This window comes from Mauremys reevesii, unplaced genomic scaffold (genome assembly GCF_016161935.1).
Source record: "Mauremys reevesii isolate NIE-2019 unplaced genomic scaffold, ASM1616193v1 Contig75, whole genome shotgun sequence".
NCBI classification, from domain to species: domain Eukaryota; kingdom Metazoa; phylum Chordata; order Testudines; family Geoemydidae; genus Mauremys; species Mauremys reevesii.
In genome coordinates this window covers 40,882-53,374 of record NW_024100890.1, presented here as the reverse complement: position 1 = coordinate 53,374, position 12,493 = coordinate 40,882, and the positions used below count along the sequence as shown (strand labels likewise).

Here is a 12,493-nt window from a genome sequence, read left to right as displayed (position 1 = left end):
GTATTGCTCTCCCTAACTGGCTTTCAGATAACAAATACCAAAGGCGCCTTGCTGCCACTACCTCCACATTTTCTCCACTACCACCCCTGTAACATACCCAAATACAGACAATACCATATATTCTAATGAAACCCAATGTGTTATGTAACTAAGGCTCCAAAACAACCCCATCATATTATTACAATAAAAATGTTAATACTTATTGCTTTTGGTTAGTTTAGAAATGTTGTTATTGTTGTAAAAAATGTAACAACAAAAATACCTTGTTGCTTACAAACGCAGAGCAAGGGCTTGTTTTCTTCCACAGATCTGATACAAAGTTCCTATATCAAAGGACTTGAGACAAAGAGGTTATATGTGGATAGGCTTAATACAAGGTTATATGAAGAGACATAATACAAAGTCATATGAAGATACTGAATGCAGAGATTTATCTACAACGACCCCATGAAGGGGGTGGAGTTAACAAGCACCCCCTTTGCTCAGTGGGTGGGGGGCAGTGGTTAAGGGACCCCTCTCCTTCCCAACTGAAGGATCGGGTATCCTGCTGCGGCCAGATGGAGGGAGAAGTCTCCTGACCACGTGCCCGGGGAGGGCAGTATTTCTGGGGGAGCCAGAGGTGAAACTAAGCCGGTACGGGCCGGTACGGAGGACTGGTAAGAAAAGGAGACTGGCTGAGGGCGTGAGAAGCCTGCCCCTTGCATAAGAATAGTTTAAACTCAGCTGTTCTCTGAGTGGTTCAGCCCTTGGGGTTAGGAGTGGCTTCTGGCATCCTTGTTAATTTCAGTCACAGTAGCTGGGGGGGAGCGGGGAAGGGTGTGTTTGACCATGGCAGGGGCAGTCCTTGTCTGCCCCCGGGATGTGGGGATCTTGTCTCCAATACTAATATACACAACAAATACAAGCATTTGGCTCCACCGCTTAAATCCCGAGCTAATCAAAGCAGGTGGAAGGGGAAAACTCACTGTCACATTGATTTCTCATCTCCTCCCTCCCCCTCCTCCAGCCAGGCTGCAGACAAGGCTCTGCATTCCTCCTGCCCCACCCCCAGCAGGGGTTCTCCTCTAGGCTCTAGCTTGCAGTAGGGAGACTGGCTGAGATGCCTGCTGCTGCTGCCTGCATAAGAACAGTGTGTGACCATGGCAGGGGCAGTTCTTTTCTGCCCCCGGGATGAGGGGATCTCCCAGACACAAAAAACACAATCAAAATCAGGAACCATTTCCAAGTTCAAATCTATCCCATTCCCTCCCCAGCAGAGGATCATGGCTGTGATGTCCAAACTGCTTGCAGATCCTCTTTGAAATGTTACTGAAGCGCGCAGGGAACAGCTGAGTTTAAACTGTTCTTATGCAGGAGGCAGGCTTCTCCCTCCCTCAGCTAGTCTCCCTGCTCCCTGCTGTAAGCTAGAGGGAAGCCCCTGCAGCTGCTACTCAGTGCCAGGCAGGGAGAAAGCACGGAGCCTAGTGTCAGCAGCCTGGCTGGAGGAGGAGGGAAGACACGGAGAAAAATGTGACAGTGAGTTTTCACTTTTTCAGGCTTATTCCAATAGTAAAGTTTTATTACAGACAGTACTGGTAGTAGTATAGATAGAGAAAATAAAGCCACTATGTCACGCAATGGGAAGGATCCATGAAGTACATAGGAGGGGTGGGTTGCTTGTGATTGGACCACATGGGTCAGAAATGTAAATTACTTTCACCCCTGCCCAAACCCCCGGGGCTCCCAGCCGCCTCTGCAGCTGGTACCTCTGAGGGTGATTTAAAGGGCCCAGCTCCTAGCTTCAGGTGAATCACTGAGCCCTTTAAATCCTGATTTAAAAGCCCTGGGATTTAAAGGCCCCACCTCTTCTGATAGAGGCCACGCCTCTTCTGGTTGAGGCCCCTCCCCCTCCGCAGGACTCTGGCGTACCGGCAAGTCCTTTAAGTTACTTTCACCCCTGGGGGGAGCCAAGCAGTGTGGCCAGCTGCTCCTCAGGGTCAAGTCTCCCCAGGCAAAATGTCTTCAGATTAGGTCTGCAGCAGGTGAACCTGTGGACAGATCACAGCCCGGAGCCGGGTAGGGCAGCCATGCAACACCCCCTTTTACACCGTTGCTAGTTCCACAGAGATGTACACAGTGGTAACAACCCACAGGCGGCAGCTCTAGTGCTTACAAAAAGTCACTGGGGGGGTGCAAAGTCATGTCTCATCAGCGCCACCATCATGTTAAAATACAGGAGGGAGTGGAGTTGTGGGGGGAATTCCCCCTGCAGTGGTTCCTCAGTAGCAGCAGCCATCAGGGGGGGTTGCTTCTTCTTCTTCCTCTTCCTCGCATTACAAGGCCTCACAGAAGCCATAAGTGGTGGATGCAGCCCAAGTCTGACAGCGGGCACCCCAGAGTCCATGAAGTGGGGGCGGCTGTGTTGGGCGGTTTCACAGGGCGTCAGCAGACTGAGGGGAGGACCCTGGGCGCTGCAATGGGGCGGCCCATTCACTCCGGGATGGTAGAAGGCACAGTTGTTCTCGTACCTGCAGCTGCCTTTCAACTTGAAGTGGCGACACACGGGGCGGTGCGACATGTCTGCGTGAGAGAAAACGGGGTGCAGGTCAGCCATGGCGGCAGGGCACGGCCAGAGGGTGGTGGCAGAGCAGGGCGGGGGCTGGGGAAAAAGACTACAGCTCCCAGGATGCAATGCTGCAGCTGAAACTGTCTCCCTTGTTCTCACAGGCCTATAGGGGGCTCTCTGTCACTCTAGGCCCCGCCCCCAAAGGAACAGGGCTTGTAGGATCGAATGGGTGCAATGCATGCTGGGTCTTCCCCATCGGCCCTTGCCACCTGCTGGATAAAAATGGGGGAGGGGAGACTCACAGGCCCCTTCCACAAAGGGGCAAGGTCATTCCAAAGCCATGGCCCTCTGATCCCCCTAGATGGTAAGCCAAGCCCCCTGCAATTACCTCTTCCATGGCCTCCCCCATGATCCCAGAAGGGGGGCTCCCCGCCTCGCCCTCGGTGGAAAGGGCCTGGTCCGGGCACTGGGCCGGGGCCACCCCCTTGCATACCCCCCTGGGGGTTTCCTCGCATTTCACTGTCAGGGGGATCCCAGAACTTGCCTTGCTGCGGAGGGCGAGGGCCCATCATCCTGGGCCCACCAAGCATGCTGGTACCTGGGAGCATGTTAGGACCCCCAGGGCCACCATGGGGACCTAGGAGCAGGGAAGAGAGGCACAAAGGTTAGAGACCCCCCTGTCTGAGCACCAAGGGCAAAAAGACACCTGCTGCCAAACCCCTACTCTACTCCATGCCACACAGCACCTCTTACTGACCCCCCCATTAGCACCGCACTGGGGCATTGGTGCCAGCACTGACTGCCAGGGCAGTGTCCCCTACTGAGCCTCTACCCTGCTCCTTGCAGCACAACCCCCCTTAGCACCACACTGGGGTCAGCACGCCCTACTGACTCTGCACACCCCAGCTGAAGGTTGACAGTCCCGTCCCCCCCCGCGTTTCCTCCCTCCCACAGAAGATAGTAGCTCCCTGCTTACCAGGCATGGGTCCTGGTCCCCCGGGAGGGAAATGCTGCATGTTCTTTGGTCCAGGTGGGAATCCATTGGCGAGAGGCCCTTGGCCCAGCAGCCCGTGGGGCACTGGAAGACGAGAGCAGAGGGGTCAAATACAGCCAATGGGGTTACACTTCCCATCCCTTCACAGCAACCTCCCATTCTAACCAAGGACATGTTTACATGGCCACCTCTCCTGGAACCCCCAGAGCAGGAAATCACACAGACATGCACTCGCACACCCATGATGTCATCAGGATGCTGGGTGCACCAGCTCTCCCCTGGCCCCAGCCACTCGAACGAGCAAGGTCACGTCCTTCGGATTACCCACCTGCCAGAACCCCTAGAACTGTAGGAGCTGATGGGTTATAAGTCCCAGGCGCCCCATTGAGACAGACAGAAGGCAAAGAAACAGAAGCCAGAAGGCGACCGGCAGGACAGGATTTCCTCCTAGCAGCGGGAGGTGAGAACAGGGTCAGTGCCCCCGCCCTACAGGTCTCTTACCTCCTGAGGGCCCCGGGGGCTGTGTCTGGAGGTTGCCAAGCAAGGGTTTGATCTTGTCCGAATAATCCGGCTGTTTCATTAGCTCCTCCGTCTTGTGGCTGTTGGGCCCGCCCTGTGCAGGGAAGGGAGACAGGAGGTTAGACAGAGAGTCCCTCCCCCGCACCCCACACCACCCTCTGAGCTCTCTCTGACCTTTAACTCCAGGGCACTGTGCTAGTCCATTAACCCCTCTAGCTGGGGCCAGGGGCTGGCTTGACCCAACTGCTTTAGGAGAAGGGAGTGATAGGAAAGAGTCCCACCGCCCCACGTATCCCCCAACCCCAACTATTGCTCAGCTGGTGCATTGCCTGAGTTTCCCCTTCCCCCTAAGTGCTGGAACTTCACCCAAGTTGGAGGCAGGGAGACCAGGCCAATGGTCCGCTCCAGCAGTGGTGGGGTGGCAGGGGGAAGCAATGGTCCGCTCTGGGGGAAGATGGACCAGGGAGGCCCCACCCATAGAGCAGCGCAGAGTTTACCCTTTTGGTGCCAGACCCTCCCACTATGGGGAGCCTATAGGGTCAGTCAGGCTATGCAGCAGCTCCAATTACCGTGATGGAGGTGAGGATCTCCTGCACGTTCATGGAGGAGCTGGGGTTGGGGCCCTGAGGGCTCTTGGGGAACACGGGGCCCGGCATCAGGTTGGCCAGCACTGGAGGCAGCTTGGAGGCCCGGGATCCGCCAAGAGACTGCGAGGCGGCGGCTGAGTCGAGTCCTTCCTGGTAGGCGGCCTCGTCCATGGTGCATTCCTGAGAGAAGGGACAGAGGAGACACTGGAGTCAGGATGGGCTGAGAGTGGGGAGGACGCCCCAGCCTCAGAGGCTGGGGGTCATGGCTGGGTGCTCGGGTTCCTGGGCCTTTGCCCTTCTCTAGCCCCTCTCTGTTTATACAGGGAAGACAGAGACACAGAGTGAGGAAGGGCCCCCAGGGAGCTGGGAAATGAACCCCCTGCTCTAACCCCTAGACCCCTTCCACAGTGAGGAGCGAACCCAGGAGTCCTGACTACCAATCCCCCTGCTCTACCCCACAGGCCCCCTCCTTCTGGCCCCCAAAGCAGGGCAGAGAACCCGGGGCCCTGGGCCAGACGTACCTCGTCGAGTGGGATGAGTTTGGGCGGCAGGGGTTCGTATGACTCCGGGTCGGGTTCGTGGAGACTGTCTGGAACGCTGTGGAGAGGAGAAATTCTGGTCAGATCTCAGCACCAAGAGATCTGGTGGTCATAGCCCCCCACTGTGGGGCTCTCGGCACAGCCTGATGCCCCCCCACCCCCATGCTACCAGCACAGCCTCACAGGCCAGGTCCACCCACCCGCCATAGGAAGCAAAGACAGCAGGGTCAGAGCTGGATCCTGGTGCCCAGCAACCTACAGAGGCCCCTGGTGGGTTCATCTGCTGGGACGTCTGGAGCTGAAATCAGGGTCTGTGGTCCCTGAGTCAAACCACCAAGTCGACAGGCTCAGAGGCAGCAGCCGGCTCATATGCCGCTAGAGAGGGACAGAGGCATGCTGGATTCAGGTGGGTGGCCCTAAATTTGACATACTGGCCGTTAAAGAGCCTACATTGTGCAACTGGGAAATGGTGCCTCGGCCTCACCTCCAGTATCCTTCCAACTCCTCACCCTGCCCGTCAGGGCCACACCCACCTCTCCTTAGAGAGGAAGATCTCCTGCAGGATGCCCTTCTCCCTCTCGGCCTGGGTGAACTTCTCGCGGCTGCCGCTGCCCGGCTGCACCAAGGGGCTAGGCAGGTCGATGAGCTTGGGGTAAACCCAGGGCACCTTCTTCCCCATGGCGTTGTGGCTGAGCCGGCGCGCCGTCTTGAAGGCGTGCTGGTCCTTCAGCATCTCCCGCTTGGCTGCCTCGCCAAAGTCCTTGATCTTGTTCACATTGACTGCCGGGGGAGGAGAAGAAACGGGGAGAGGTTTAGTCAGGAGACAGAAAGGCCTCTGCCGTCCAGCTGATGGGAAGGGTGACACCGTCCCTCCCCCCACTCCACAACAGGAGTTCAAAGGCCTTGTATCCCTTTGCCCACCTGCAGAAGTCAGGTAGTCCCCTGGTGCTGGAGCAGAGCTGGCACCACCTAGAGGGAAAGGCCCCCCATGTCCCATAACCCAAGTGCTGGATGGGAGCTAGTGCCCCCTAGAGGGAAAGGCCCATGCCCCAGTACTCACCTTGCTCAGTCTCATCCAGCTCGAAGTAGAAGTACTCCCGCAGCTTGCTCTCCTCAGGCCAAGTCACTGTCTTCTTCTTCTTGCCCTTCTTGATAAGCCGCATGGAGTCAGCGGTGCTCTCGGAGGGCTTGGCATCCGAGTTCTGCTCAGACGAGGCTGCGGGGATAGGACACAGAGCAGCTCAGCGACCAGACACAAACACACAACCTCATGGAGCCTGGATCTAACAACCGGTGCCAATGCCTCCTGAGCCCAACCCAGGACCCCCAGGTGAAGACAGCCCTGCCAGCCCCACAGTTACGCTAACACAGGGGCTGCCCCCCCGCCAAGGCAGCTGTATCCCAGCTAGCATGGCCCACCCGACCACATGCATTATGGGTTTTATGGCCTCCTGGGTGGCAACATCAGGTCTGATCCAACACCAGTTCTAGGAGATTGGTATATCTCCAATTATTACCTATTACCCGCCCAGGGTTAGCACAACAGAACCCATTGGCTCCAACGCCTTCCCCATCCTTACTGGTCTCCATCAGCTCTGGGACCTCTACTGCTGGCACAGGAGTGCTGGGCTGATCCACCTCCACGGGCTTGGATGCAGTACCAGGTTCTGGAGAGGATGGTTTAACAGCGCTCGCTTCTGGGACTAGCTTCCCTTCAAACGGGCTCGCCTGGGACACAGAAGTGTGGGATCAGTGTAATGGAAAGTGAACCAGTGACTCTCAGTCCCTGCACCAGACCCCACTCCCCTCTCATTGCTGAAGTCAGAACCCAGGGGTCCTCCCTCCCAGCCCCCTGCTCTAACCCACCAGATCCCCCCACTCCCCAAGCTGGGGACAGAACCAAGGGGTCCTGCCTCTCAGCCCTCCCTGCCCTATTCTAACCCACCAGCCCCCACCCAGAGGTGTTTGTACCTTGACTGCAGTAGGAGACAAGACTTTCTTTTTCTTTTTTATCTTGATCCCCGGGATGGGGGCAGAGTTCTGGGCATCCAGGAAGCCCAAGCCCTCCATTGCTGCAGAGAGGGGGGGAACGAAAGTGGTTATACAAACTGAAGCTCCACGCACTTGCAACTTCATGTGTTATCCCGCTCCTCCCCCATGCTATGCCCCAGTCACCTCCCAGAACCAGAGAGAGAACCCAGGAGTCCTGACTCTCAGCCCCACCCCTGCAACTCCGTTACTCTCACCAACTAGATCCCACTCCCCGCCCAATGCTGAGGACTGAACCCAGGCATCCTGACTACCGGGGCCTCAATGTACTCACGTTGCGCGGGGATGATCTTAACTTTGATTTCCTTGGTGCTGTTGGGGGTGGTGTTCAGAGGCTTGCATTTCTTCTCTACTGGTGGGTTGTCTCCAGAGGGGGCGGACGTGCTGTGAGAGGGAAAAGCAGACATGGTACTGAGACGCTGAGGTCATGGCCCAGGAAAGGGATCAGACACTGCCCTGAGCAAGGAGCAGGCAAGCCCAGATCACGTGATGATCTAGCATGCAGAACACAGGAAGCACACACAACCCTAGAGCTGCTTTGCAGGGGGCTGAAGGGGCAAGCAGGGGCGGCTTGGGGAAGGTTACCAATGCTGGGCCTGTACCACACACAGGGCCTCGGGCAAATCCCTTCAGCACTCAGGCCAGCCTCCAGCCCCCACCGCTCTAACCACTAGACCCCACTCCCCTCCCAAGAGCCAGGGATAGAACCCAGGAGTCCTGCCTCCCAGTTCCACACAGAGTGATTCTCAGGACTGAGGGACAGAGTGTAAAGGTGAGGCAGACAAAGGAAGCCACAGGTGCAAGGTAGGGACGCTTTCCCCAGAGCAGGGCAGGATGCTCAGACCAACCTCTGTCTCTTCATCGGCATCAGGTTGTATTTTTCAGACACCACTACAACGTTGGGGTTCTTCTTTAGAGGAACCAGTGAGGGAGTCTCCAATTCCAACCCTACAGCAAAGCAGAGCTCAGGTTAGCAGAATACAGCAAGGGGATAAGCCCAACACATTTCCATAGTACCTCATCAGCAAGAATCCCAAAGGATTTTTATGTTGGGATTGGTCACCCAGTGGAGAAATGCAGCCACCAATTGGCTATGTGTTCTGTCCAGGTGGCAAGCCTCATGGGAAATAACTCATAGATTATCAGGGTTGGAAGGGACCTCAGGAAATCATCTAGTCCAACCCCCTGCTCAAAGCAGGACCAATCCCCAGACAGATTTTTGCCCCAGATCCGTAAATGGCCCCCTCAAGGATTGAACTCACAACGTTGGGTTTAGCAGGCCAATGCTCAAACCACTGAGCTCTCTCTCCCCCCAAGGTAACCCTTGTAAGCAAAAATGTTTAAAAAAAACAGAAGAGGTGGGGCCTAGTTAAATAGCCCACCCTCCTTGCTGAATTGGTAGTGGAACAAGGCTTGTGCCCATAAAAAGGAACAGTTCAGCAAAAAAACCCAAAACCCACACACAGAATTGGGTCCAGGCAAAAAGTCAGGCAGCCATAATAAAAAAAAACGGTTCAGCAAAAAGAAAAAAAACAAAATCGGGCCCAGGTAAGCAATCAAGCAACAAATAAAAAAAAATATGGCAAAAATTAAAAAAAAGCAGCAGTTACAGCATGGGACATTTACATCCCTAAAACAATAATGAAAATGGTAACATCTACGTTAATTAAAATATTGTTCTAAAAAATAAGCACTTTTAAAAAAAAAAGTTAAAAATTAACTCTACAAAGGCTAAAAAAATTTAGCAATTAAAATTTATAAAAATATTTTTTAAAAAAATCTTGGTTTCTTTGCAGCAATTCTATCAAAAAAAAACAAACCACCACTTATGGGGTCTCTCTCCTGTGTGGATGCCCTGATGTTTAACAAGATCTGACCTCCACATGAAAAACTTTTCCCAAAGACGAAACACTTATGGGGTCTCTTGTGTGTGGAATCTCTGATGTGTAATTAGTTCTGACTTCCAAATGAAATGTTTCCCGCACTCAAGGCACTGAGAGGGTTTCTCTTCTGTGTGGCATCTCCCGTGGTTATCAAGGTCTAAGCTGTTATTGAAGCTTTCCCCATGGTTCAAGCATTGGGAGGATTTCTCTCCAGTATGGATTGTCTGATGTGTTACAAGCTGTGAGCTCAGAATGAATCTTTTCCCACATGCAGGCAGTGCCAGGGTGTGTCTTCCTTGTCTGCTGAGCTCTGAGATCCTGGTCTCCTCTCCCACCGTTAATAGATTCAATCCACTTTCTGCCCTGGGTGGTTTCCCAGCAGCCTCTCTGACCTGTGCCAATTTCCCCAGGCTTCTCCCTCTTCCAAGCAGTGGGAAAAATTCCATGCAGCACTTCCCATAAAGGTCTCCTGTGATTCCACTTTACCAGGAACTTCTGCATCATGATTCTCCTCTTCATTCTCACTCACTCTCTCATGATGTGCTGGGAGAGAGACAATCCAGACACGAGTCATTGTGCTGGGGAGAAAGAGGACTAGCACAGAGGGAAAACCCAACACAAAGACTGAGCAATTGGATTCTGCCTCCACTTCTCACCCAAAACACACTCACAGGGAAGGAAGCCTGGAAAGGAAACTCCTGCAACTTTTTCCTTCATTCCCCAGATGGTTTCTGTGTCAGTCCTCACCTGTGTGGGTGCCTCTCAGGATCTCTCTTTCCTCGCAGGCCTGGAGATCGGGCACCCACGGCTCTTCCCCTCGTTCCAGCCGTGCGATCAGCTCAGGTTTGGGAATGGGAAATCCTGCGCAGGAGTGAAATCAGACCAGATCAGGGTGTTACGGGGTGCTCCATACACTGAAAATATGCTTAATCAATATGAATATGACACAATTGGAACATTCTTTATGCAAAAGGTCCCATTTAAGGTATCATTAGAAAAGCTGTAAGCTACTGAATATGGTTTTCCTATTTGCATGTATGTATCATTCTTAGATTTAAAATTAGGTGAGGAGACCCCTGTTTATCACCCAAGAGGTCTGCTGCAACTAACAGATACTGAACAGGGGAAAGGTTTGGGCCCAGATTAGAAAGAAGTCTAGTCTGTGAAAGAAGCTTATGTGAAGGTGAGAAACTATTATTTGTAACCAGTTTCTTAGTGTATTTAGCTTAGCCTTGCGTGTTTGTTTTATTTTGCTTAGTGACTTTCTTTGTTCTGTCTGTTATTACTTAAAACCACCACTTTTATACTTAATACATTTTGCTTATTAATAAACCCAGTGCAAGTGTTACTGGTGGGGAGAGAGCAAACAGTTTGCGCATCTCTCTCTTGTAGTGATGAAGAGGGTGAACACTTAGGAAGTTACCCTGTATAATGTGTATACAGAGTAAGACGGATTTATCTGGGGTTTAGATCCTATGGGGGATGGGTATCTCAGTGCTGGAGACAGGTATCTTGCTGTGCTGTTTTCAGTTAAGATGTGCAGCTTGGGGGCATGGGCGGACCCTGAATCTTTGCTGCAGCAGGTTAGCGTGTCTGGTTCAACAAGAGAGGGTACTGGGGCCCAAGCTGGCAGGAAAAGAGGCTCAGTGACTATTTCAGCACATCAGGTTACAATCCCAAGGGGTCTCTGTGACTGAACTCTTCGCACAGGGCGCATGGACCACTGGGAGTGTCTGTCACAAAGGGCGCTGTGTGAACGGAACCTGTCCCGTGCTGTGCTGGTGGGAATATGGAACCTAAGAGGACAGGAACATGGTCACTGAGCCACCTTGGGGAGGCAGGCGTCTGGGAGGTGGCGGGAATTTTTATACCCTCACTAGGAGTTCCCAGGATCTGTGCTCTCTGGGGACTGGCTGGCACACCCAGCTCTGGCGTTAATCCTCTGCCTATTTCTAAACCTGCAGAGCCCAGTGACCTCCCCATGGCTGGAGCTATTTCCAAGAAGGGAGGTGAACAGGGATTCTGTATGTGACTAGGAATCAACACAGACAGGACAATGAGCAATTCTGTCCCTTTGTAACCTGGAGGGATGAGGATTTGCTAGCATGTCCATTAGCTTTTGACACCTGTATCCCACTCGAGAAGGCATGGAGATGCAAGTCTCTCTCACGGCAGCTGTGCATTATGGAACCCATTCACCTCAAATCTAACTGACCAGGGAAGACCCTGACGAGAGTCAGACATGCAGACCCCATGGCTTCTAATAGCTGAGGGCACAGGAATCCCTTACCCAGCGAGGTCACCGTCTCATAATTCTCCTGCATGACGTCCCTGTAGAGGGCTCTCTGAGCGGGGTCCAGCAGAGAGCCCTGCTCCTGGGTGAAATACACAGCCACCTCCTCGAAGGTCACCGGCATCTGAAACAACAAGAGTCCCCCACTCAGCACCTACTGCCCCAGCCACAAACCCGCCCGGGGACCCTCCCACCCTCTGCTTTCAGTTCCCCGGCCCCCTGATCTTTATCTCCCTCGGGCCCCTGAGAGCCACACTCCTGGCACTCCTGCCCAGAGGGTCCTTTGGTGCCACCTTGAGGTGCTCGGCTTCTTTTCTAGGAGTTTTCTTTCCCTTCTCCCCCCCCCCTTCCCCAAGCACCACATGAGGGGGGGGGTCCTTGCACTTGTTGGGGTTCAACCCTCTCTTCACCTCCCCTCTGCTGCCTCTATTGGGTGCCCCCTGCCTCCCTCCCCCAGTCCACCCACAAAAGTCCGCCAGCCCACACTCCATTTGGGGACATTCCTGTTTCTTATGGCCCAGGCGTCCGCACTGCCAACAAGTCAGTTCTCGACTGCGGGTGGGCCCTGGGTCTGACCCTTCTTGGGAGCAGTGTCCGGCAGGCTTCTTCCTGGTCCTGCCCCCTTACTGGGCTTCACCACCCGCCTGGACCCCTCTGCTTCTAAATATTCTTCTGTTACTGGACAGCATCCGCCACCTGGGCCGGCTGATGTCTTCCAATCGACAACCGCACCAGGTCTGGGACCCCCAGGAGGAATTGTTCCAAGATTATTTTATCCATTACCTCCTCCCTGGTTTGGGCTGTGGGCCTCAGCGAGCGGGTGGCCCAATCGGTCAATCTCTGGGCAAATGCCCTGGGTCGCAGGCCCTCCGTCCAGCGGGGCTCCCGGAACCACTGGCGATATGTCTCAGTTGAGAGTCCTACCCGATCCAGCATTGTGGCCTTTACCGCATCATAGTCGCTAGCCTGGGTTTCGCCCAAGGCCATGAATGCAGTGTGGGCCTCTCCCCGCAGGTATGGCGCTAGCCACAGGGACCAGGTTTCCCATTCCCAACCGGCTGCCGTAGCCACCCATTTGAATGTC

At 54.2% G+C, this 12,493-nt stretch overlaps 1 protein-coding gene across 1 annotated transcript; it reads right to left on the bottom strand.

Moving 5' to 3' along the window:
* Nucleotides 1-1,480: 1,480 nt before the first annotated feature.
* On the bottom strand, nucleotides 1,481-9,815 carry LOC120394718 (serine/threonine-protein phosphatase 1 regulatory subunit 10-like). Its single transcript, XM_039518923.1, has 13 exons — nucleotides 9,603-9,815; nucleotides 8,082-8,181; nucleotides 7,508-7,617; nucleotides 7,156-7,256; nucleotides 6,765-6,912; nucleotides 6,245-6,424; nucleotides 5,718-5,964; nucleotides 5,167-5,242; nucleotides 4,628-4,825; nucleotides 4,041-4,152; nucleotides 3,522-3,623; nucleotides 3,090-3,182; nucleotides 1,481-2,559 (listed from the first exon to the last, which is right to left on the bottom strand). The coding sequence occupies exons 1-13, from the start codon at nucleotides 9,688-9,690 to the stop codon at nucleotides 2,159-2,161; spliced, it is 1,956 nt and encodes a 651-aa protein (XP_039374857.1). The 5' UTR covers nucleotides 9,691-9,815; the 3' UTR covers nucleotides 1,481-2,158.
* Between the last annotated feature and the right edge of the window lie 2,678 nt (nucleotides 9,816-12,493).

Coding starts and splice junctions, on each gene's coding strand:
- LOC120394718 (XM_039518923.1), bottom strand. CDS start 9,690: ATGACTCGTGTCTGGATTGTCTCTCTCCCAGCACATCATGAGAGAGTG. Junction 7,257..7,507: donor TAAGATCATCCCCGCGCAAC/GTGAGTACATTG, acceptor CCCTCTCTGCAG/CAATGGAGGGCTTGGGCTTC. Junction 3,624..4,040: donor GCCCCCGGGGCCCTCAGGAG/GTAAGAGACCTG, acceptor CTCGTCTTCCAG/TGCCCCACGGGCTGCTGGGC.